The sequence below is a fragment of the Aegilops tauschii genome, chromosome 4, assembly GCF_002575655.3.
Source record: "Aegilops tauschii subsp. strangulata cultivar AL8/78 chromosome 4, Aet v6.0, whole genome shotgun sequence".
NCBI classification, from domain to species: Eukaryota; Viridiplantae; Streptophyta; class Magnoliopsida; order Poales; family Poaceae; genus Aegilops; species Aegilops tauschii.
Window position 1 is genome coordinate 101,657,789 of NC_053038.3, and position 26,231 is coordinate 101,684,019.

The following is a 26,231-nucleotide window of genomic DNA, read 5'->3' on the forward strand; positions in this document are numbered from 1 at the left end:
AGAGATAATTCTCTAGTAACTGAAAAAGACCTGATGGATGGAAACTTTAGCTCTGAATGAAGGAATCCTTGCCTTCGGCGGTGGGTTATAAAACATGATCAAGCGGTGACCTGCTTAGGCTTGGGCGCGCAGTCATCGCGGAAATCTGGACATGAACGATCAGGCGCCAATCTAGACAACAGCACATTGCGGAAAACTGTAGTTGTAGCACCGACACATCGCTGAAAGTTTCTCGTGCTATATAACCAACTAATACTAGTACTTGGGCTCGTGTTTTCAACAAGCCATTCATTCATACTACTAACTCCGTTCGGATTTAACTGTCGCTGAAATCAGTGAATCTTACACGCATTCCAGCGACAGTTACTTCATAGCTTGGTACAAAATACATCCTAACAGGACAGTTCGCAATCTCCAATTACCAGCATTCATGTCAATGCTATACCAACCAGGGCCAGGGCCAGGGCCAAGGCTGAATGATCCACAGCTAAACCATCACCAACATTCACGAGTTCATGACAATATAAGATCAATACACTTCTACTTCACTACTTCATTGCTTCAGGAACCTAGGTACTTGGGCTCAGCGCTTCCGCTTCTGTGTGCGCCACTGCCTCAGCACGTACTGGACCACTTCTTTCAGGGTTGCCTTCCTATTCTCTTTGTAGTTCCACAGCTCCGGCACAGAATAGCGGCCGCTAGGGTTGTACTCATTCACTTCAAGCAAAGCCTTTGTCACCAGCCCATAGACTTCCTCACCATGCTCTTCTTTCAGTTCCTGCAGCTTCTCGTCATCCTCACGGAGAATTTCCTAACATCAACGCACACACCATTAGATAACCATACTACTCCATTTTAAACATGTCAGATAAAACAGGCACCAAAAGCTTCAAAACTTCGCGCGCTCCACAAATATGCCTAAGACAGACAGTGATCAAGGAGCTTGTGCTATGAATTTAGCAAAGTATTCATACGGGAACTATGTAGTGTCTACATGCTGCCACAGTATAATAAAACATGGATGAACAAACATAATTTATGTGTGTGAAATAATGTAAGACATGCCTACTTCATTACATAGTAATGCATGCCTGCATTAATAAACCAGTATATCAAATATACATACACAATGACCTTTCCATGCATGTGGAACAAGTATGCTACATAAAGTTCAGGGGGGAAATATTGTTTGCAGATGGCAGGAGGGCTTTGAGCTCCATGTATCAAGTATCATGTCAAATTCCAACAGCCAAGACACGTTGTGTCCAGCTTAACCAAGCTAGGAACTGGGAACCAACTTTTAATTGACGAAGGAATGTCATAAAGCGTCCCTATCATAAACTTCTAGGAGAGGGGGAGTCATTAGCATCCGGCAATGTGGGTACTGAGTGGCAAGCTTTTTATCGGTAAGAAGTTTGGTTACTCCATGAGCAAATGCTAGATGTACCATCTTTCCAAAAGGTTGGCGAATTAAATATAACTTAATTGGTATAGAACTGACCATCAGCTTCAGAGAAAAGCAACAAATGGAAGAAAGAGAGTCTTGAATAAATACAATTCACCATTTATTTAATTAGATGCTATATATCTCAATCAAGAGCAGCTAACATCAACGTAAGGTTTTGCACACAGGAACTCAAAAATCTTGCTTCCTAGCATTGAAGTTGCACAAATATATGCATATGACCAAGCTCTCCAGAAGCTGCTAAATCAAGTAAATGAAACTTATCTAACATTCACTACAAGCATAGATACATATGGCTGACTTTTCAGATTCCTTCATCAAGCATCCAATATTTGCTATTGCACAAAAGAAAAATTATTTATGGCATAGCCTAATTGACTTTCTAATTGGTTAGCTGTAAAAGATATCGTGCGGTAGCTTACATCCACAGTTGACACCATGCCATGAAAAACAAGATATTTATAACTCCCATGAAAAACTAGAGTATTTAAATTACACAAGAATATAGCCCCTTGGCTGGTTACAACTGGTGGCTGACGTTTTCTTGTTTCCTCCACTCTTATTTCATGTAATGAAGGACCAAGGAAGTAACAGATGGAGGAAACAGAAAGGACCTGATTAGTAATGTAACTAATGTTTTTGGGTCAGGCTCAAACACAGCAAGATTCAGAAATGATAACACTATCCGGAGCCCTTAAATCAGTAAGTCCAATGTTTGTATTATGGAATATTCTTTCTCTCGCTATCTATGGTTGATAATACTTTTGATCAACAGATTAGGTATTTTCCCTTTCCATTATTAATGTGAGAATTTCTGCTACTTTTCTCCCTTTAGATTAATGTAAGAATATGCAGGGCAGTAAATTAAACTTTGTGTCTCCAATTTTCAGCTCTCACCACAATTTACTTATGAATAGATGAACCGAGTTAATGTTTGCAGAACAGGAAATTCAATGTGAAATTGATAACTCGAGATACAAGCTATTAGAGAACATCAAGTGTATAAAAGCAAGAGCGAAGATATTACTACCTTCTCTCTACCCTCGACCATGATAACTTTAAAAGGGTGCCATTCTGGATTTTTAATCTCCTCTTCCCACTTTGAACAAAGAATGGAAGCAGTTACTTCTGCATCTTCTTCTGACATTTTACCTTTGCAAGCCTTAGCAAACGATTTCAGATCAAGATCACCCATTCTTTTAACGCCTATAGTTGCTCGGGCAGTTGTAACATCCCGCAGACCCTGCAGCATATGCAATAGATAGCTTTGAAATGTAATTCAAACATAATACTAGACAAATGCAAGTACTCAATCGATGAGATAACTTACATCTATTAGCTTCTTCCGAGCATCTTGCAACTCATCGTTGCTTATCCTTTCCTTCATAAGCAGAGTGTGGTGGAGTGCTTCCACTGCATCCATTTCATCATACTTGTCCTGGAGCTCGGCACTAAGTTCATCTATTTTCCTCTTTGATTCAGAGTCTTCTTCACCTGGCATATGCTTCATCACTTCCAATTTTCCCTGCAACTGTTTTATTTCTAGCTCAAGCTTCTGTTTGGCATCCAGTTTCTGCTCTAACTTGATAATCTCATCTAGAGCAGCCTTTTTCTCCCTCTGCAGTTTGCCATTTTCAGCACAGGAGGACAGTCATAGATATTAGTATCTCAAAACCTCAAGTAAAACAATATATAGTAAGGCACAAACCTTGTGTTTTGCCACAAGCTTCAGCACATTTTCATCTGCCCTCTGTTGCTCCGACGTTGCCATCTTAAGATACTTTGCTTTGATCTCATTCTGTATTCACCACAACAGCCTGACATGAGTTTTATGCAGAGATACTAGGGGGGGGGGGGGGGGGGGGGTACCAAATGGCATCTACATTTCACGCCTACCGGCATGCCCTCTCTAAAAGTAAAAAACAAATTACGTGCATTTTGCTGAAATTGTCCTACTGTTAAACCCTCTGCAATCTATTGTCGTCCAAGAGCGGAATTTCGAGTGACGACAAAAATAAGAAAAATGCAATGATAGGAATCTATTTATTATATTGTTAAACCAACATGAAATGAAAGGTGAAGATTCACCAATTTAAGGTTAGAAAAATTGGACAATAGAGATTCATCAAGATCAACTTAACAACAAAAACTAAGACGTTCAGATGGACGCACGCGCACAAAACCATAGACCAATTTCAACTGACAATAGTGCTTGGTATAGAACTGTAAGATAAAACTAGGAAAGAACTTATGTACATCTGAATCAGAATCCCATAGGCGTGCTCCTCTCAAAATAAGAGCCTGTACGCTTAAATCGCTTAGGAATCGAATAGGGAAAGTCACCAATGCATCTCAATTAAGGCATACTCATGAAAAATCAGAGCCCGCGCACTTGAATCAGCTTAGGAGTCGAATTACGAAATGTCATGCATCCCCATTTGTACTACACGTCAACTTCAGAGTTCAGGCTACTACTCTTAGAAATTTGAGCAAAGTGCAAATGAATAGTAATGTCAAACTGATCAAGTTCTGGAAAAAATAAAAACCCGCGCATCTCAAAACTACATGTCAAACGCAAGAAAAGTGCAACAAAAACTGTCAGTAGATCTCGACTGAACAATATAGAAATACTTTCTGCAGATTCAATAGCGATATTAGTACGCACAGCGTTAAGAAAGAAAGGTTCACAGCATTTACTTCTAATGGCCAACATGATAACATCTTTGATTGCTTCTATAAAAAATAGAATATCTACACCACATATTTTGATGTATTTCAGAGTAATAGGAAACGCTACGCAGGTTATTTTGATGAATGTACTATAACGGTGTTTATGCACTAGAAGAAAGTATCTACTTAAAGCATTTATTTTGGTAAAATCAGATTGCAAGGTGTAGATTACTATGAAATTGTGTAAAATAGGGCCAGCAATTTTAGTGTAACATGCCATGGATCTAAGTACATGCATCGGGTGCATAGTTCTATAACCATGCATGCACGTATGGATTGGCGGTCAAAAGTTTATAGCAACTAAAAAAGACAGAGAGAAGTGGTAGATTGGAAAGGATCATAAGTCTAAACATGCATAGGACCACATACAGAGCATGCATGCCATCAGGTAAGAATGATCGATGGTAATGCATTGTGTGTAAGCGAAAACATATCGTATATAAACTGCAAAATGGTGTCATTGTTGTCAAAGTAAATATGGGTAGCAACAAATCACGTGAGTATCTAGTATGTAGTTTCAGCCGTGCTGAAAAATATAAGCCTATGCAATACAGCATGTGTAAAACAGGAGAAAAAACTACCACGAGAGAAAATATTGTAGCAATTTTGAATAAATATGCCCAGATAATTACATGCCTTAGATGGGTAGATGACAGAAACAACTAGAGCAATATGAGGATGCATGGAAGCATCAGAAGGCATGATATTTGCATTAGATAAAGGGCAACTAAAAAACCAGAACACGATGTTTAAGTACTGGTGCCCCACGTTTGAATTTAATTCATGCTGGAGAATACGGAAAAAATATATTCTCAGTAAGATAGGGAACACGAGATAAACAAGAGTAGATGAGGTAAAATTAGAGGTTAGTAAGAAAGTCTATTGTTTTGTATATAGTGGGCCACGAATCTCAATGCTAACGGTCTTCCTGTGTTAAATAAAATACACTCGCTAGTGGCTACCATTATTTTCTATATTAGAAAGACATACAAATATTAATGAATGTGGCATGAATTAAATCGCGGATCATTCATTTACAAATAGGAAGGAGAAGAAAATTCCAATATTAGTGCCATGTAGTTATTCTAGCCGCGCATGCACAGGTCATCCAGCTAGTTACTAGTAAACAGAAAGATGCTATTTAAAAGAAGCACAGAAACAATCAACCATCGTCGAAAACAAACAAAAGGAGAGGACACAAAAAACTAACTTCCATAATTCTTTATTGGCGACAATGGACACGCACCTTCTCCTTCTCTTTCTCAAGGTTCCTTCTATCCGAGTCACTACGCACAGCAAGCTCATCAAGCTGCCTGGATTTCAATTCAAGATCCTGCATCTTGGCCTCCAGTTCCGAACGAAGCTTCTGATTCTCATTAAGGATCATCTGAGAATGCCTACGAGCAAGTTGCTGCATATTGCGGATTTCTGGTGATAATGCAAGTTCAAAATGGATAATTAGATAACTGAAAGGGAAAGGCCCCAATGCTCAAAGGAGATAAATGCACATATGCTGTTCTACCATAACAGAACACATAAACAGCAAAAGATTGCAGACCAACCATCATTGTATCTCTGGAGGACCAGCTCCTTTTCTTCCATCACCTTGTCAAGTGAGGTGGTCGTCTCATTGTACTTGCATTCAAGTTCTTGGGCATGCTTGGTCTTTACCTCAATTGCGCTGGCCAAATTAGCTACCAGCTTGTCGGTTTTGCGTGTTCCTTCATTCTCAAGTTCTGCAACGGTTTTCAGATCACCGTTTTTCTGCAGATGCTCCCCGATCGGTCCCGGGGCTCTTTGATCCTCAGCCCTTGCAACCCATCCAAACATCTCGGGCCCTCGATACTTGTGCTGCTCCCAGTCTCGCTTGCCATATCCTTCTGCCTCAAAGTGGTTCTCAAACTTGAAGGCATTGCAGAAAGAAGCATAGTCTTTTCCAAACTCAACAATGGCGTTCCCGGTGTGGCCTCTATGGTTCCACAAAGGAATGACCTTGTGCGGGCAAAAGGCCGAGAGCTGCTCCTTCAGGCGGTTCCCACTTTCCCCGACCTGGCGCCCTCCTTTCCACTCAGTAGGCACATTGACCAGCACTCCCATCCAGGGCCAGACGAACTGCTCGTCTCTGTTCTGAGCGGGGTGAGGCTCCAGCTCCACATCCTTCTTCAGCCGTGACGGCGGCGGCTCCGATGTGTCAGGCGATTCATCCTTCAGGCGCTTGGTAAGGACGCGGTCTCCCCCATCGCGATTAGCATCTGGACCTGCTCCAGTCGCGTCACGCTGAGGCAGGCCGTCTCTGCTCCGAGAACCCGTTTCCTCGCGAATCCTGCCAAAATCGGAAAAAGAAAGGCGCTAAATTGCAGGCAGCTGCCGCGTTCCTTGATTTCGCAGGGCCTAGAGCGAGATCTCAAGAGACGGAAAGAGGAGGGGTTGGGCATCACGTACCGTTCCGGTGCATCGCCGGGATCCATGGATGGCCGCCGCTGACAGACGCCGCCACCACCAACCTAGGGTTTTAAGGCCCCGAGAGGATCAGTCCAATGTCGCTCAAAGGAAGGGGCGGGGAGGAGACGGACCACGAACGAGGGGCGAGGGAGGGTCTGGGCTCACCTTGCGGTCCGCGGCGGCGCTGGGTGAGGCGAGCCGCCGCCTTGCTGTGTAGTGTAGGGCGCTGTGGCCGGGCGGGGGGCAGAGCAGAGGAGATGATCACGTGATCGAGGAGGCGAAAGGCCGAAATGTCCAAATGGGGGAGACGGGGAGGGGGCGCTGAGCAAGTGAGCAAGTGAGTAGTAGTATTTTTTTTTTTATGGGATGTCCTAGAAGGGACAGCTATGCATAAATTTTGACTACCTCAATTCATTTTCTAGGTACATGAGTGAAGATTTGGGTAGGCAAAAAGATTCTGCTTTTACAACATATATACATAAAATTCATACCCGCATTTCCAGAACCACATGGAATATATAGATCTGTCGGTGGGAGGCCCGAATCGGGTGAAATCGTCGCGCGTCCGCCGGAGCGGGAGGTGGCAACAGCGGAACTCAGGGAACGGTTATGTTGGGCTATCAGGAGGCGGACCCGATGGCGAGGAGGCCGGCTCTGACCGGCACGGCGCCATAGCTTGAGCGCGAATGTCGGCTACGCGAAAAACGAGAGGAGCTCGAGGACAGGCGGCGGCGATGGACAGACGAAACTAACACGTGTAGGGAGGATTTCAGCAGGACCAAGCGGCAGCGACGGCACATTGCGAGCTCGATGACGGTCGTGGGGGTTGCCACAAATGGCCCTGAGTGGCGGGGCTCGGGGTGGCCGAGCAGTCGGCGGCCAAAATCGATCGGCATGGGGATGGTGTCAACGATGAAAGTTTAATGGATTGTGGTTGGACTTGGCACCATGTTTGTTTTTGTGTCTTCATGCAGATTTAGATGTGTCACTCAAGCCATTTTTAGGAGATTTTCTTTCCTAAATTTCAATTTTTACATATTTGAGTAATTGAGTGTTGTAGGTCCAGAAATTGAAGGGTCCAGCCCTCACCGGAACCAACTATGGAGATATGGAGTCGTCAAGGACGTGTTTGGTAGCCTTGTGAGCCAGGCCTGGCTCGGCGAAGCCCGGCTCAATGAAGTTTGGCTGAGTAGAAACAACCTAAAAACCAACATCTGCAACATGTTTGGTTGCCTGCGTCGACACTTCCTGCATTAGGGGATCGCTTTGCGTACGGTGTTTGGTTACCTGCATTGTCTCAACTCACACATAAGCATGTTGTTTGGTTGCACACAGGGGGCGAGGTGTGCTAACCTTGTACCCTATGTGGTGAGGTTACCTTACACACGTTCACAGCTACCACACCAACGCCACAACACTGCGATGGCGACGAACTATGCGATGATGATCAAGTTCTTCACCCCAAAGTGTCGTGCCGCCTTGCCGATTTCAACCTTGCAATGCTCCTTTCGCACAAGCTTGACGTAAACATCTTCTGCCGCCTGCCTAGTCTTAAACCCTCTATTGTTGTTGTCGCTGTACCCTGAAACTTGTTGGTTGCAAGCTTCCCATGAGTTGTAAACCCCTGGTTCCTTCCCGACGAACACCACATACCACTTGACCTAGCAGTGCACAAAGAGCAACGCTTGAAGCAGCAAGCAAAGGAGCACACAAAGCAATGGAGTAGAAGAGCAATACTAAGCACGCATGATCATATGGCATAACAAGTTCAACCTACCACTACTATGGTGTCATCCTACTACCACCACATCCAAAAGAGGGTGTCATCCTACCACCGCAAGTTCACGATCATCATGAGGGGTTAGTATATACCAGCTCATCAAAATATACAAACCATAAGATTATTTTTAAGCCCTAGCTACACAAAATATACGTCGTCATCGTCATCGTCGTCCCCATCGCCATCACCGTCCAGGATCATGCACGCGATAACCAGCAACAAGCTCTAGTAGTAGTGCTTGCCCAGCCAGCTCCTGAGCTAGAGCACCCGATGGGCGTCTGCTATGGCAAAAAACCCAACACCCTGGGCCTTGTTGTCCAACAGGTAGCTCAGAGCTGCCATGAGAGCCTCATCGCTGAACCCACCTTGCTCCATGACGGCGTTGTATATGTCAGGGTGGACGTCGAGGGACTTGCTCTCCATAATGGCGGTTGCCACCTCCTTCACAACCTCAGTCATGCTGGTGAAGACACTGATCTCCTCCTACATCAGGCCGCCCCTCTTCCTTTCCCTATCAACCACAGGGACATGCTCAAATGGCTTGTCAGGGCCATCAAGGATTGCCTCTACTTCCGGGGTGCCTGGGAACTTCGACATGGGAGAACCGAGAGGCTCACCAGAGCCCATGACATGCTTGTCAATTGCTAGCCCGAAGGAGAAGATGTGTCACATCTGGTTTTAGTTTTAGATGGGTGTGTTGAGGAATTCAACGTCTTTGGGAGGGTCCTAAGAAAGAAGCACAAGTGTTGTTAGTTGCGAGTAGGCAATGGTTGTTAGTGTGAAAAACAAAGGGGGCAGTGAGCTAACCGCGACATGGCCGGTGTAGTGCTATGCAGCCAGAATGATCGAGCAAGTGTTCTGATCCCATGAGGCGACGCTAAGGTCTCCGAGTTTGGACACTTGGATCCATCAAGTTCTCCACTTCCTGAGGTGATTGTACACCTGGGTGGCGGTCACCTCCTGGCTACAGAACTCGAACACTTGCTTTGCAACGTTGTTCAAGTGCACCTCCTTTTAGTCCTTTTCAGTCATAAACCCACTAGAGATGATCTCACACATCTTGTGCGACACAAACGTGGACATGAAGGGTTGCGACTTCATGTTGTTCCCCCTACCATCCTTCTTTGCATTTGCGGCAGCCATCAGTGTACCTGCACCACCACCAGCAGCAGTTGGCTCAGCGAGCACAACTGGCACAAAAAGAGAACTACCAGCTGATACCTCGAACACCTCTGAATCAGCAGGCATCTGCTCATCGAGGGGGGCTGGGAGTCCTCGACATAGGACGCAGCGAACTGGCTGTTGGACAGGACAAGGGCATGACTAAGATCTTTGCGTCTGCGTCATGTCCTATAATCGTAGCACACACTGACAGTAAGCATAGCACACATAGTGTCGGACGATCTATGAAAGGAGGAGCATACATCACAACTAGCCAACTAGCTATGAATCCATTGTGTTCATCACTATCATACTACTCTAGCATGCTACAAATCCACCATAGCTACCACAACATCACAATCTACCATCTGCTCACAGATCAAACCCTACCACATACTTTGCACATCAAACCCTACGACCGCATGCTCTCAGATATAGCTACAACGAACAGAGAGAAGAGGGTGATTGAACTCACAGAGGCCATGGCTGCAACTCGAGGGGGGCGCGAGAACGGCCGGAGAAGTTCAGGACAGGAGTTGCCGCCGCCGTGGACCACCCGCTGGTGAAGGAGCGCCGCTTACCTGCTCATCGGAGCCGATGCGCGTCGGCGGGAAAGCTCGAATGAGATGGGGGTGGGAGGTTTGGCGGGACTTTAGGCGGTCAAAGGAGGGGGGTAATAGGGGCGACCGAATCGGCGAGAGGTGAGCTGAAATCCTCCCTCCAATTTTCCGGGGACGCGCAAGCTCGCGGCATCTCCGTGATCGCACGAGCTCAGCACTGTGTTCTCTTGCCCTCCTTCGGCCGAGCCTAGCTCTTCAGAAACTGCCGATTTAGACGTAGCAGTTGGGCATGACTAGGAGGTGCTTTAAACTTCATACATTACTGGCTTACTACCTGGAGCAGGCCTCGTTTTTATTACGGGCAAACGGGAAAAGGGAACTTTACGAGGCAATGGAAAAACATCTAAACGGCGCGCACACACTACTTCGTCCTGTGTTAACCAGTCAAAATATGCTTTAATAATTAATTCTTTGCCAAGCGATCATGTAGAACGAGGGCAGACCAAAGTGGCTCACCTTTCAGCAAAATTGACGCACTTTTAAGACCTAAGTGTTCAGGGGAACGTACAGCAGAAATTACAACACTCTTCGTTCCTTCTGCTCTATGTTATCAACTTATCATACCACATCTTCACTAACCTGAGTAGTCATCGGGAGATGGCTGAAGCTATTTGAAGATATAACTGCTGGATAACTTCATTCGTTACATCATCTTAGCTCAATGTACATACATTGGAGAAACAAACTTGCAAGGACATGGCTCCCTCAACAAACACAAAATCTTGCAAGGACATGTCCTAACACAACCATATACTAGCCATCACTTGACTCCACAACATCTTATACTACCGCACTACAACAACTACAAACACACGAAACTGAGCATCAGTTGTCACTAAAGCACACCACCTATGTTACAAGGACTGTCTGTTCCTACTTCATAACTCGCAGTTATCCCATAAAAGTAACCCAAGCGAGTACATTTTTGTACAGCTGTATCGCACATGATCAACGGATAGGCTTGATTTTTTTTATGCAGGTCAGTCAGTTTCTGAGGCCTCTTCCACTGGCAGTTCAAAGGCGTCGATCTCCTGGAAGTATGCTCTCTGCTTCTCGACGAAATCATCTGGTAACTTGGGTCTGCCAGAAGATGAGTTCTCCACCCCCAAGTGCCTCTTCTTCTGTTCAGAAATTCAAGCAATCAGCAAGGTGAAAACACTGTTGCTAGGGTCCCAACATTCTCAGTTTTGCTCCTAAGGTTGATTCTGTGGAAGGCTGTTTATACACCAGACTTAAGCACCTGCTGTTTCGACTAGCGCATGTACTACTTAAGTCCTTTACATTCAGAATAAAAACAATACCGGCGGATATCCAGATGGACCAAACATACATATTCCTTGAACTGCCTTAAGTTTGTGTGATACTCGACACTATGGTGCCGGTACTTACTCTACAGCATACAGATGAGGTGTCAACATTTACTCAAATAAGCATATTTTCATATACAGTGTTGAATAAATGCCACATGGGAGATACACATGAAAAGGAGCATGAAACAGAAAATCAATATGTGCCTTATTACCATTTACTTGTCACATATTACTGAATGACAAAGTTTGGGCAAAACCATGAGCTACAAACAGCAAGCATAATTAATATTTGTATCATAAAGATCAGTCAAAGAGAGCATGGCGGTCAAGGAAAAATTCTTGGAAACTGGCTCAAAGTTCACTGCTGCTTACCTTTTTAGCTTGATGACAAGGAGCTGAGGATGAAATAGGACGAGGATCCTGAGCTGCTGGGGCTTTCTTAGTTGAGTAACTGAAAGGGAGGTGCAATTGAGTTAACTAAATACGCTCACATTGCAAGCATTAGCTATGCCAATATTCAGACTTTGCATTCGGAACTTGCAGATATCTGGACATCTGGGAACATTTACTTATCCAGTTACCCCTATTACTAATGACATAGTATATGATTTGATAACTTCATTCTCTTGAAAACCAAGAGACACTGTACAAGCTACCAGTATCCAAAGCACTTAACGACAAGAATACAAGCAGTTAACAAATAGATAGCCAGACTGACAAAACCATCAAAATACAATAAGCATACAGGTATTCTGACAGTCTAGACCAGTTAGAACTTGAACTCTAATTGTTCATATTGTGTTTCGAACAGAACTATTGCGGGCTTAACAAGATTATGCAACAAAATGAATGGGCTGCAGGTATACAACAGAAATAGCACTGTGAAAAATCAGATGGACCTTGTCATCAATTATTATGGTTGCCTGGTCGGTGCGTTGTTGCACCTTATTCCATTGCGATGAAAATTTATTCTCACCTACTGATAAAAATCTGCATTAATTAAAACTTTGTTGTACTTGGTCTGGTTTCAAGACAAACTAAATACAGCAATCGAAATGAACTATCTCACGGCAGAAGCTTATCATAAGTAAAATCACACAATGGATAGCACAAAAGCAGGTGTAGAGCTGCAGGGTCTGAACTCTGAACCGAAGTAATGAAATGCAAGCCCGTTCTGAACGAAAGGGGACTAAATTGCCCGAGGCACATATCAACTTGCTCACCTGCTGGCCCTTGTAGCTTTTCCAAGAGGGGGGCAACTTGCTGCTGCTCCAGTAGGAAAAGGCGCCTTGACACTGGTGGGATTTCTCCTCCCCCGAGTCGCTCGACTCGTGTAAATCGTCGAGATGGGCGATTTCACCAAACCCGGCTCCTCAACAGCTGCAAAGATCCAGAGTCAGAAACTCAAATTGGTGCCACGCAAGGAGAAGCAAATAATCCACAGCAACTCAACAATCGAACGGAGAAGGCGTTGCGGTGTGATAATGGTGAAGGAAATCGGCGCGCCTAGCTAAGATGCTGCTGCTAGTTAACTAAGGATTGAGCCGAGATGGGGGAAGTGAACTCACCGGCGGCGGAAGAGGCCTTGGAGACGGGCGTGGCCGACGCGGAGGAGGTGCACGCGGAGGCGTCGGAGCGCGGCGGCCGGAGGGGCCGCTTGGCGCTAGGGTTTCTCGGGGCTGGGGTGCTCGGGAGGAGGTTGGTCAGATCCCCTAGGGGCAGCGCCGCCTTCCGCCTCCGCTTGCTGGCGGCTGCCGCCGGTGGCGTGGTCGTGTTGGTGGTAGAGGATTCCATCGCATTCGCGCGGGATTGGGTTGGATTTGGGGGTGGGGTTTGTAGCTGAGCGGGCGGAGCAGCAGAGCGGGAAGAAGAAGAGACGAGAGCCTTGCTACCGAAGATTGGAGAACAAAACCGGTGAACCCACGAATATTCAAGAGAAGAAAAAAAAAAGAATCATGTACAGTCTTTCTAAATATCTACTTCTTCCAATTCAAAATAGCTATCAGTAGTTTTAAACAGTGGTTTATTATGAATAAATAGGAGGTAGTACTACCGTGAACTGACCATGAGCATGAATCGGTGTCTCACTTTGCTGATCAAACTTAAAAAACCCTAAATACCTTGCGGGACATTCCATTTATGAGGCCGTGGCGCGGGCCATTGGCCCCGGCTGCTCGATAGACTACATCGAGCCTGCGTTGAAGCTCAATACGAACTGCGAGGTGCTGGGTACGGGCGTGAATGGCGTCACCGACCAACGTAGCGCGCGTCAACTGGATGACTCTGCCGGCTCGCGCTGGCGACCAGCCGGCCTTTGGGCCGCACGGGCTGGAGCTCCGGGGATCATTCACCTGGCAATTCAAGAGGATCCAACGTAAGGGCCTCGGATTGTGTCCAAGGGGTACAATGGGTGAAGGACATCGCCGACGGCGAGCGGCTCGCGCGCAACCTCAGGGAGCGCATCTCCCACCCCGTCGACAACCACACGCACGACCGCGACGACTATCAAGACAAAAGGCACAATGATGGAGACCGGTGAGTCTTTGCCTCCTGTCGAGGCCGCGCCTGTTGTGCTACTCGGCTCCGGCTCCTCGAGCTTGATCGAGGACCGCGCCCTGGAGATGTTGCCCCTGTAGGCTCCTCCACTAGCTGTTGGGCGTGGCCGAAACCCGACCTGACACCCCTCGCCGCGCGTTGCTCGCCGCTGTTCTCAGGAGTTGTTGACACCACCAACCTCGGCTCCTCTGTCGGCAACAACAGTCATCCCCCCATCGCCACGGTCCAAGAAGAATGAAGCCCGACCGGCCAAGCTGGTGCACGCAAAGCCAAGCCAGGTGTTGCTCGAGCTCTGCCCCCCTGATGTTGTCACTGCCTCTGGCATCGCCTACCAGGCCTCCCCCACTCTGCCCATGGTGTCCAACGGGCCGCTGCGTCACGGCCCATCTCCGGTGGAGAAGAGGACAGCCGCTGCTGCTGCCTGTGCGGTTGGACTCCAATACCTCACGCCACTGTTCGAAGACCGTGAGGAGGTCATTCTTCCTTCACCGGTGACGACCCCTCCTCGGGCCGCTGCTACTCTGAAATGCCCAATATGCGGTCCTATCCTCGAGGAAGTTGGAAGTCCCGGAAAGGATAGAAGTTGTAGGAACGAAATATGTCTACCAGAGGGGGGTGAATGGGAGTTTTAAATTTTCTTCGGAAAATCAAAACTCTCGTAACCCAGCAGTGGAGCGACTATAAACAGAGTACAGTGAGCGAATACAAACTGTCGAATGGAAACTAAACATGCATCGAGACAAATCACATGATTGAAACAGTGTGAATATAAAGAGGAGTAGTAGAGGTAACCAGAGATGCTCAATGGCGACAAGGTATTGATGTCTACTATGCAACTTTATCCTTGTAGACGTTGTTGGGCCTCCAAGTGCATAGTTTTGTAGGACAGTACCAAATTTCCCTCAAGTGGATAACCTAAGGTTTATCAATCCATGGGAGGCGTAGGATGAAAATGGTCTCTCTCAAACAACCCTGCAACCAAATAACAAAAGAGTTTCTTGTGTCCCCAACACACCCAATACAATGGTAAATTGTACAGGTGCACTAGTTCGGTGAAGAGATGGTGATGCAAGTGTAATATGGATGGTAGATATAGGTTTTTGTAATCTGGAAATATAAAAACAGCAAGGTAGCTAGTCAGGAAAGTGAGCAAAAACGGTATTGCCATGCTTGAAAACAAGGCCTAGGGTTCATACTTTCACTATTGCAAAGTCTCTCAACAATGATAACATAATTGGATCATATAACAATCCCTCAACGTGCAACAAAGAATCCCTCCAAAGTTTCTATCGGAGAACGTAGGACGAAAACGTGCATCAACCCCTATGCATAGATTACCCCAATGTCACCTCGGGAATCCATGAGTTGAGTGCCAAAACATACATCAAGTGAATGAATAGAACATCCAATTGTCACCACAGATATCCCATCGCAAGACATACATCAAGTGTTCTCAAATCCAATACTCAATCCAACATAACGAAACCTCAAAGAGCAAGACTCAATTCATCACAAGAAGGTAGAGGGGGAGAAACACCATATGATCCAACTATAGTAACAAAGCTCACGGTACATCAAGATCGTGCCAAATCAAGAACACGAGAGAGAGAGAGAGCGAGAGAGATCAGACACATAGCTACTAGTACATACCCTCAGCCCTAAGGGTAAACTACTCCCTCCTCATCATGGAGACCGTCGGGATGATGAAGATGGCCTCCGGTGATGGTTTCCCCCTCCAGCAGGGTGCCGAAACGGGCTCTCGATTGGTTTCGTGGCTACGGAGGCTTATGGCGGCGGAACTTTCGATCTAGGGTTCTTTCTTTGGCCATTTGAACTGGATTGTTGTTTTAACTTCCTGCTCTATGTTGATTTCAGTTTCAGTTGTACAAATAGTTATGTTCTCATGTGATGCACATTACAAGTGTTGCCAATGCACTATAGTTTCTCACACTTATATTTTGTCTATACTGCTGTGTCTTAAAAATATATGAGTTGAACTGTGTCTCTATCTTGATTTGGCAACATAAACTAGAATGATATGGACAATACAGTGACCATAGTACATAGATATATATTTGTTTCATGTTGTTATCCTGTCCACCTTACTACTGAACCAGTTTACCAAAATGAGTTTCGTATACTACATGCTAAGCCTGTGATGTGTCTGCTTGTTTCTCTTGTAGTATGCGAACAGAATATTGGAGAAGAGCACCCCACTATGCAATGGTAGAGAAAGTAATGCAGATAAGGTTCAAGATAGTGAGACAACCCTGTTGGTCTCCAAGAAAGGTGATAAAAACGATCTTGTAGACAGTGAGAAAACCCTACAGTCTTGCGTTGATGTAGTGTTCGAGTTACTAGCCAGTACCGCTGGCACAAGCTCTTCGAACTCGCTGCCTGAATCACTTCGGCTTCTTCAATCTCGGCCACAAGCTGAAAGGCATCAGTCAGCTGTGCTGCGGCAAGAAGCCGAAGGACTGAGGAAGTCCCTGCAGAATTCAGATGCATACTTTCTTGTGCAACAGCAAGCGCTGGAGGATTTAAGCGCCAAACAAGAGAAAGTTAATAAGCTTGCTAAGCATCTTGCCAGCATTATGAGTACCCAGGATATTGTTTCTTGAGCTCTTCTGAAGTGGCTTCAATTCTGGACTTGTTTTGCTACGACGTTTATTTGCACTGGTCACCAACTTTGACAACCAGTGTATGTGATATGCTGCTTTGTTCCCTATATTTGCACTGGTGGCGAACTTTGATGCCCAGTGGATGTAATATGTGTAATAGTCGTGATAGCCTAGCGTAAGTTGCTTGCTTATTTATTTCCTTGTTGTCTTGTATATTTGTTTGCTTGTGGTCAGTGCAGTTCTTTTCCCGCGGTTTGCTAGTGGCCGCAATAACCTATTTTTAAAACTAGGCCACAATAACCATGGGCTACATATTTACTGTAGTGACTCTGGGCCCCCTACGGGCCGTAGAAACAATGGGCCTTCTACGGGGAGTAGCATCAATGGGCCTTCTACGGGGCGTATGATTGATTGGCCAAACATGGGCCAATAACAGACCGCATTATGGGCCTTAAACAGGCTAGAGTTGGAATCGTCCGTTCATGGGCCGACCATAACAGGCCGTCATTAATCGGCCGTATTTGATGATGCTATGAAAATGGCCCAACGGATTAACGGGCCACAAACGGGCCGACTGTAACCACATGCTGAATTTGGCCCACAAGCAGAAAAGGCCAGTAACAGGCCGTAAGTAACCGAATGCTGGAAATGAGCCCAAGAATAAATGGGCCCTGAGAAGGCCGAAAGATAACATGGGCTTGAAACGGCCCAATAGAATAATGGGCCGTTAATGGGTATAAAGCTATATACTGTTCATTACGGGCCAGTTTCACCAGGGGCCGTTAATGGGCCAAGAGTTACAAAGTGCCTCACATGGACCGAAAGACGTCATGGGCCATACATGGGCCGGAAGTTACAACGGGCTGGAATCATATTGGACGGCCCAGATGACGCTACTGGGCCTAATTCAGACAGGCCGTAACGGGCCCTGGGTTAGTGGGCTGTAAATGGGCTATGTGCGAACAGGCTTTCCGTGGGCCGGCCCGCTATCTTTTGACCAAGTCGAACGGGCCAGTCTTTTCACAGGAATGGGCCTCTGTTGGGCCATGCCACGTGTCGACGTATCATTGGCACATTTTGTCCAATGAGTGGATGACATCTGTCCCAACAGTGAGCTGACACGTGTTTCCTCCAGCCAATGATAATTTTACACGTGGAAAATCCCCATTGGTCCGGGCACTTAACGGGTTATCGGATCCAAATCGGAACCCGATAGCTTAACGGCAACCCGTTACGATGGATGCCATGTGTCGGTCACCCTTGACGAAAGCACTTCTATGACGCGCGATTTATCGTCATGGAAGTGGACACTTCCGTGATGATAATTTTGGTAATGTCATGGAACACTTCTACGACATCACAGGTATGACTATCTTGATTCTGTCATAAAATCGTCATGGATGTACATGCATGACAAAAAACGTGACCTACTGTGACAAACACGTATCATCACAGAAGTGTATCTTTTTGTAGTGATGTATTTCAAAATATAAACACTAAAGCAAGTTATCCCTAGCCCATTATGCTCAATCATCGATCCATTAATGAAACACACTCACATATTAGCTACACCCAATGCTCAAGTATGATCATAGTGCCTCTTAGTTGGTGCTTTATAAGAGAAGATGGAGACTCAAATAAAAAAATTGCATATAGTAAATAGAAAGGCCCTTCGTAGAGGGAAGTAGGGATTTGTAGAGGTGCCAGAGCTCAAAGCGGAAAAAGATAGAGATAAAACATTTTGGGTGGCATGCCTTTCATGTCAACGAAAACGATCGAGTAGTTCCCAATACTTTCCATGCTAGATAGTATATCATAGGCGGTTCCCAAACAAAAAATAAAGTTTATTCCTTTTTCCACCATACTTTCACATTCCACGGCTAACCGAATCCACGGGTACCGTCCATACCAACACTTTCCAAGGAATTTATTATTTGACAACATAAAGTAAATTCATTTTTCATTTCGGGACTAGGCATCCCTAATACCTTTGCCGTACTCTCGTGCAATGACAAGTGAATAAACACTCATCTTCAGAATAACACATCTAGCATGGAAAAATATCAGACACCCCCTACCGTTTCATGAGCGGTACGAGCACACACAAAAGGAAATTTATTTTGAAGATTAGAGATGGCACATACAAATTTGCTTAGTACGGCACCGAAATACCGCATATAGGTAGGTATAGTGGACTCATATGGCAAAAACTGGGTTTAAGGATTTTGGATGCACAAGTAGTAATCCCACTTAGTACAAGTGAAGGCTAGCAAAAGATTGAGAAGCATCCAACCAAGAAACGAAAAATCTCATAAATGAGCATTAAGCATAACTAACACCGAATAATGCACCACAAGTAGGATGTAATTTCATTGCATAACTATTGACTTTCGTGCTTGCATAGGGAATCACAAACCTTAACATCAATATTCTTACTAAAGTATAATTACTCATCTACATGACTCACATATCACTATCATCATATCGCAAAACTATTACAAAGAATCAAGTTTATTTTGTCCAATGATCTTCATGAAAGTTTTTATTATATCCCTCTTTAATATATATCACTTTGGGACTAATTTCATATGTTGCTTTTGATAGCTCAAACAAATCTAAGTGAAGAACATGAGCATACAAAGTTTCTTCTCTCAAAATAATTTAAGTGAAGCATGAGAGAATTTCTTTAAAAAAATCCTAACTCTCAAATAAATCTAAGTGAAGCTTGAGAGCATTTCTTCAAAAAATATTAGAGCACACCGTGCTCAAAAAGATATAAGTGAAGCACTAGAGCAATTCCATAGCTCAAAAAAATTTAAGTGAAGCATAAAGAGAAATTCTAACAAATCATAGTATAATTTTCGCTCTCTCAAATAGGTGTGTCCAGCAAGGATAGATGACACAAACTAAAAAGCAAAACAAGCAAAGACTCGTATAATACAAGATGCTCCAAGCAAAACTCATGATATGTGACGAATAAAAATATAGCTCCAAGTAAAATACCGATGGTCGTTAGAAGAAAGAGGGGATGCCACTCGGGGGCATCCCCAAGCTTAGTTGCTTGTTCCTCTTTGGATAATAACTTGCGATGCCATGGGGCATCCCCAAGCTTAGGTTCTTCTTGCTCCTTATTCCTTCATCCATCGTGATCTTACTCAAAACTTGAAAACTTTAATCACACAAAACTCAACAAAACCATCATGAGATCCGTTAGTATAACAAAGCAAATCACTACTCTAAGTACTGTTGCAAACCCATTCATATTATATTTTTGCATTATATCTACTGTATTCCAACTTTACCATGGCTTATACCCTCCAATACAAACCATAGATTCATCAAAATAAGCACACACCGCAAAGAAAACAGAATCTGTCAAAAAACAGAACAGTCGGTAGCAATCTGGAAACTTCGAATACTTATGTAACTCCAAAAATTCTAAAACATTAGGAAAACGTAAGATATTTGTATATCTATCTTGTGTAAAAAATTCAGAATTTTATCCCGCTTCCGTGATTTTTAATAATTCTATGACTGGCATACAAAGTTTCTGTTTTTCAACAAGATCAAATCAACTATCACCCGACATGATCCCAAAGGCTTTGCTTGGCACAAACACTAATTAAAATATAAAAAACACAATCGTAATAGTAGCATAATTGTGCAAACACTCAAGAATAGAAAGAAAAAGACAAAAATAAATTTTATTCATTGGGTTGCCTCCCAACAAGCGCTATCGTTTTATGCCCCTAGCTAGGCATAATGCATAGATCTAGGTATTATCATTTGTGTTTTGGCAACTTCCACAAGGGCTTTCTCAAACCCGGAAGGCTCCTTACGCTTCCCTAAATTCTCAGGAAAAGAAACCATTTTGAGATCTAAAATATCCCAAGTTTTATTGCAAAGAGTAATCAAAGTATTCATGCGATTGAGGTTTCCGCTAATATGTTTAAGAGGTACATTATATTTTTGCAACTCGGCCATATGTTTATGCAAATCACTCAACTTGTCTAAAATTTGAACCCCTTCTTGAGTAAAAGAAATCCCCTTCTTGGTTGGTGGGATTCCCAAGATCCCCTCTAAGATCTCAAAAGCAGTATTAGCATCAAGTTCAATAAAATTCCCTTTAGCAGCAAAATCCAAAAGTTGTCTATGATGCAAAGCTAATCCTATATAAAAAATTCAAAGCAAAATCCTTGCATCTCCTTTAAGATTGCTAATGCGATAAGATTCCATTAATCTATACCAAGCATCTTTCAGATTTTCTCCTTGTCTCTGCTTGAAGTATAAAACTTCAAAATCTGGTGATAAAGGAGGAGTAGTAGTACCAGACATAGTGACACATAAACAAATCCGGCGAGAAAACGGCGAACGGAAAAGAGGGCAAATAAAACGAAATTCTTTTGTGAAGTGGGGGAGATGAAAACGAGAGGCAAATGGAAAATAATGTAAATTGCAAGGAAATGAGATTTGTGATTAGGAACCTGATAGATGTTGATGATGTCTCCCCGGCAACGGCGCAAGAAATTCCTTTTGATGCGGCTTGAACTACGTGGTATTTCCCCAAAGAGGAAGGGATGCTGCTGCACAACTATGGTATGTATTTCCCTTAGTGATGAGAACAAGGTTATCGAACCAGTAGGAGAACCACACAACACTATGTAAACGTTACCTGCACACAAAGAACTAATACTTGCAACCCGACGCGTAAGAGGGGTTGTCAATCCCTCGCGGGTACAAGATAGATAAAATTGTAGTAGATTGGATAAATAGATCTCATGGGAACGCGAGATAATGTAAATAACAAAAAAATTGCAGCAAGGTATTTTTGGGTTTTGGATTAATAGATCAGAAAATAAAAGCAAATAAAAATAGATCTCAAAGCAAATATGATAAAGAATAGACCCGGGGGATCATGAAAAGCGAATAAATTTGCTTACGTGGAGAGTAATAAAATTTCTATGCTTGTGGATCATGAAAAGAATGCTTTATGTGATAGCTATATTGTTGAATTCATTCATGATGCTGCTGAAAATTATTATGAGAGAGGAACATATGCTTTTACATATTGCAATAATATCAAGTTTCCTCTCTGTGTGTTGAAAGGTTTGAAGTCATGCTTGTTTTGCCTTCCTATGCTAGTTGATTCTTGTTCCCATAAATTGTTTGCTCACAAAACCCCTATGCATAGGAAGTGGGTTAGGCTTAAATGTTCTAGTCATATGCTTCATGATGCTCCCATTATGTTTCAATTCTTCTCTTTTATGTGAGCATCATTGAAATCACCATGACCTAGCTAAAAAGCTATTAAAGAAAAATGCTTGTTGGGAGACAACCCAATATTTACCCTAATAACCCACAAGTATAGGGGATCGCAACAGTTTTCGAGGGTAGAGTATTCAACCCAATTTTATTGATTCGACACAAGGGGAGCCAAAGAATATTCTCAAGTATTAGCAGCTGAGTTGTCAATTCAACCACACCTGAAAGACTTAATATCTGCAGCAAAGTATTTAGTAGCAAAGTAGCATGGAAGTAACGGTAACGGTGGCAAAAGTAACAGTAGCAGTTTTGTAGCAGTCGTAACAGTAGCAACGAAAAAGTAACTTAGCAAAGATTAATATGAAACAAACTCATAGGCAATGGATCAATGATGGATAACTATGTCGGATGGCATTCATCATACAACAGTTATAACATAGGGTGACACAGAACTAGCTCCAATTCATCAATATAATGTAGGCATGTATTCTGAATATAGTCATACGTGCTTATGGAAAAGAACTTGCATGACATGTTTTGTCCTACCCTCTCGTGGAAGCGGGGTCCTATTGGAAACTAAGGGATATTAAGGCCTCCTTTTAATAGAGAACTGGACCAAAGCATTAGCACTTAGTGAATACATGAACTCCTCAAACTACGGTCATCACCGGGAAGTGTCCCGCCTATTGTCACTCCGGGGTTGCCGGATCATAACACATAGTAGGTGACTACTACTTGCAAGATAGGATCAAGAACACAAGTATATTCATGAAAACATAATAAGTTCATATCTGAAATCATGGCACTCGGGCCCTAGTGACAAGCATTAAGCATAGCAAAGTCATAGCAGCATCAATCTCAGAACATAGTGGATACTAGGGATCAAGCCCTAACAAAACTAACTTGATTACATGATAAATCTCATCCAACCCATCACCGTCCAACAAGCCTATGATGGGATTACTTATGCACGGCGGTGAGCATCATGAAATTGGTGATGGAGGATGGTTGATGATGATGGAGACGATTTCCCCTCTCCGGAGCCCAAAACGGACTCCAGATCTGCCCTCCCGATGAAGAACGGGAGGTGGCGGCGGCTCCGTACCATAAAACGTGATGAATCCTTCTCTCTGGTTTTTTTCTCCCCATACGTGAATATATGGAGTTGGAGTTGAGGTCGGTGGAGCTTCATGGGACCCACAAGCCAGGGGGCATGCCCAGGGGGTAGGGCGCTCCCCCACCCTTGTGGACTGGTGGTGGGTCCCCCTCGGTTGATTCTTTCGCCAATATTTTTTATTTATTCCAAAAATATTCTCCATGAAGTTTCAGGTCATTCCGAGAACTTTTATTTCTGCACAAAAATAACACCATGGCAATTCTGCTGAAAACAGCGTTAGTCCGGGTTAGTTCCATTCAAATTAGAGTCCAAAACAAGGACAAAAGAGTTGGGAAAAGTAGATACGATGGAGACGTATCAACTCCCCCAAGCTTAACCCATTGCTTGTCCTCAAGAAATTCAGTTGACAAACTGAAAGTGATAAAGAAAAACTTTTACAAACTCTATTTGATCTTGTTGTTGCAAATATGTAAAGCCAGCATTCAAGTTTTCAGCAAAGATTATGAACTAACCATATTCACAATAACATTTAGGTCTCACATTTACTCATATCAATGGCATAATCAACTAGCGAGCAATAATAATGAATCTCGGATGACAACACTTTTTCAAAACAATCATGATATGATATAACAAGATAGTATCTCGCTAGCCCTTTCTGAGACCGCAAAACAAAAATGCAAAGCACCCCTGAAGATCAAGGACTGACTAGACATTGTAATTCGTGGTAAAAGAGATCCAGTCATAGTCATACTCAATATCAATTAATAACAACGCATACAAATGACAGTGGTGCTCTCTAACTGGTGCTTTTTATCAAAGGATGACGAATCAGCAATAAAAGTAAATAGATAGGCCTTTCGCAGAGGGAAGCAGGGATTTGCAGAGGTGCCAGAGCTCCAGTTTTTGAAATAGAGATAAATAATATTTTGAGTGGTATGCTTTCATTTTCAACATAACAACCAAGACATCTCGGTATCTTCCATACTAGATACATTATAGGCGGTTCCCAAACATAATGGTAAAGTTTATACTCCCCCACCACCAACAAGCACATTCTACGGCTGGTTCGAAACAACGAGTACCGTCTAACTAACAACAGTCCTGGGGGAGTTTTGTTTGCAATTATATTTTGATTTGATTTGAGCATGGGACTGGGCATCCTGGTTACCAGCCATTTTCTCGTGAATGATGAGCGGAGTCCACTCATCGTGAGAATAACCCGCCTAGCATGGAAGATACTGACAGCCCCCAGTCGCCACATGAGCGATTCGGGCATACAAAACAGATTATCATTTGAAGGTTAAGAGTTTGGAACATGCAAATTTACTTGGAACGGCAGATAAATACCGCATACAGGTATGTATGGTGGACTCATATGGAACAACTTTGGGTTTATGGAAGTTGATGCACAAAAAGTATTCCCGCTTAGTACAAGTGAAGGCTAGAAAAAGACTGGGGAGCGACCAACTAGAGAGCGACAACAGTCATAAACATGCATTGAGATTAACCAACATTGAGTGCAAGCATGAGTAGGATATAAATCACCATGAACATAAATATCGTGGAGGCTTTGTTGATTTTGTTTCAACTACATGCGTGAACATGTGCCAAGTCAAGCCACTTAAATCTTCAAAGGAGGATACCATCCTATCATACTACATCGCAACCATTTTAAAAGCATGTTGGCACGTAAGGTAAACCATTATAAACCCCTAGCTAATTAAGCATGGCATGAGTAACTATAATCTCTAATTGTCATTGCAAACATGTTTAATTCATAATGGGCTGAATCAAGAACGATGAACTAATCATATTTACAAAAACAAGATAGGTCGAGTTCATACCAGCTTTTCCTCATCTCAATCATTTCATCTTATATTGTCATTATTGCCTTTCACTTGCACGACCGAACGGTGTGGATAAACATAATACTACACGTGCATTGGACTAAGGTGGAATCTGCAAACATTTATTCAAAGGAGAAACAAGGTAATATGGGCTCTTTGTTAGATCAACAATAATGCATATGAGATCCACTCAACATTTTCATCGTGGTCTTCTCCTCCTGACCCACAAAGAAAAGAAAATAATTTCAAAGAAACACATTGAAATGTTTTTGGAGTTTTGTTTTTCTAAAAAAGGTAAAACAAGAATGAGAAAAACTATTTACACGGGAAAGCTCCCAACAAGCAAAAGAAGAACGAGAAATATTTTTGGGTTTTCTTTTAATAGTGCTACTAAATAAACATGGAAAGTAAACTAAACAAAAGCTACAACTAATTTTTTTGGTTTTTCTTAAGGTTTTTTCAAACACACAAGAAGAAAGCAGGAAAAGGAAATAAACTAGCATGGATAATACAATGAAAAAGTATGAACACCGACAACTGAAATGAGTGTGTGAACATGAATGTAATGTCGGTGAGAAATACGTACTCCCCCAAGCTTAGGCTTTTGGCCTAAGTTGGTCTAGGGCCACGACTGGCCCGGATTGTATCTGAAATCATAGTTGGGGTTGTACTATGATGTGGCAGCTACCGCTTGGCGAGCTGCTTCTTGGAGGCGAGCAGCCTCCACTACTCTCTCATACTCGTTTGCCTCCTCTCTAGTTATAAAATATCTCCCATTTACCTGAAAGTTAAAGAAGGCAGGAGCAGGAAGGGTAATATGGACAGCACGTCGTTTGTCAAAGATTAGTCGATACTGGTGTCGGTGTCAAAACCGGGAGATCTCAGGTAGGGGTCCCGAACTGTGCGTCTAAGGATCGAAGGTAACAGGAGGCAGGGGACACAATGTTTACCCAGGTTCAGGCCCTCTTAATGGAGGTAATACCCTACTTCCTGCTTGATTGACTTTGATGAGTATAGGGGTTACAAGAGTTGATCTACCTCGAGATCGTAATGGCTAAACCCTAAATGTCTAGCCTGTATGATTATGATTGCCTCTACGGAGGGGGCTAGGGTTGTACAGAGTCGGTTTACAGAGGAAGGAATCTTCATATCCGAAGGCCAAGCTTTCCTTCCACGCCAAGGGGAGTCCCATCCGGATACAGGGGAAGGCCTTCCATCCTATATCTTCACAGCCCATAAGTCCGGCCCATGTCGTATAGCCTGGACGCCCGAGGACCCCGTAATCCAGGACTCCCTCAACTGCAGGGACTGTTCGTT

At 43.7% G+C, this 26,231-nt stretch overlaps 2 protein-coding genes across 2 annotated transcripts; both read right to left on the reverse strand.

Annotated features, from left to right (window-relative positions):
• Nucleotides 1-273: 273 nt before the first annotated feature.
• LOC109762984 (factor of DNA methylation 1) lies at nucleotides 274-6,952 on the reverse strand. The gene is made up of 8 exons (XM_020321860.4): nucleotides 6,803-6,952; nucleotides 6,638-6,699; nucleotides 5,758-6,518; nucleotides 5,442-5,623; nucleotides 3,174-3,263; nucleotides 2,796-3,083; nucleotides 2,496-2,708; nucleotides 274-811 (listed from the first exon to the last, which is right to left on the reverse strand). Exons 2-8 carry the CDS (start codon nucleotides 6,661-6,663, stop codon nucleotides 584-586), a joined length of 1,788 nt encoding a protein of 595 aa, XP_020177449.1. The 5' UTR covers nucleotides 6,664-6,699; nucleotides 6,803-6,952; the 3' UTR covers nucleotides 274-583.
• A 3,854-nt stretch (nucleotides 6,953-10,806) lies between these two features.
• Nucleotides 10,807-13,418, reverse strand: LOC109762994 (uncharacterized). Its single transcript, XM_020321868.4, has 4 exons — nucleotides 13,077-13,418; nucleotides 12,732-12,888; nucleotides 11,881-11,959; nucleotides 10,807-11,319 (listed from the first exon to the last, which is right to left on the reverse strand). The coding sequence occupies exons 1-4, from the start codon at nucleotides 13,300-13,302 to the stop codon at nucleotides 11,179-11,181; spliced, it is 603 nt and encodes a 200-aa protein (XP_020177457.1). The 5' UTR covers nucleotides 13,303-13,418; the 3' UTR covers nucleotides 10,807-11,178.
• Between the last annotated feature and the right edge of the window lie 12,813 nt (nucleotides 13,419-26,231).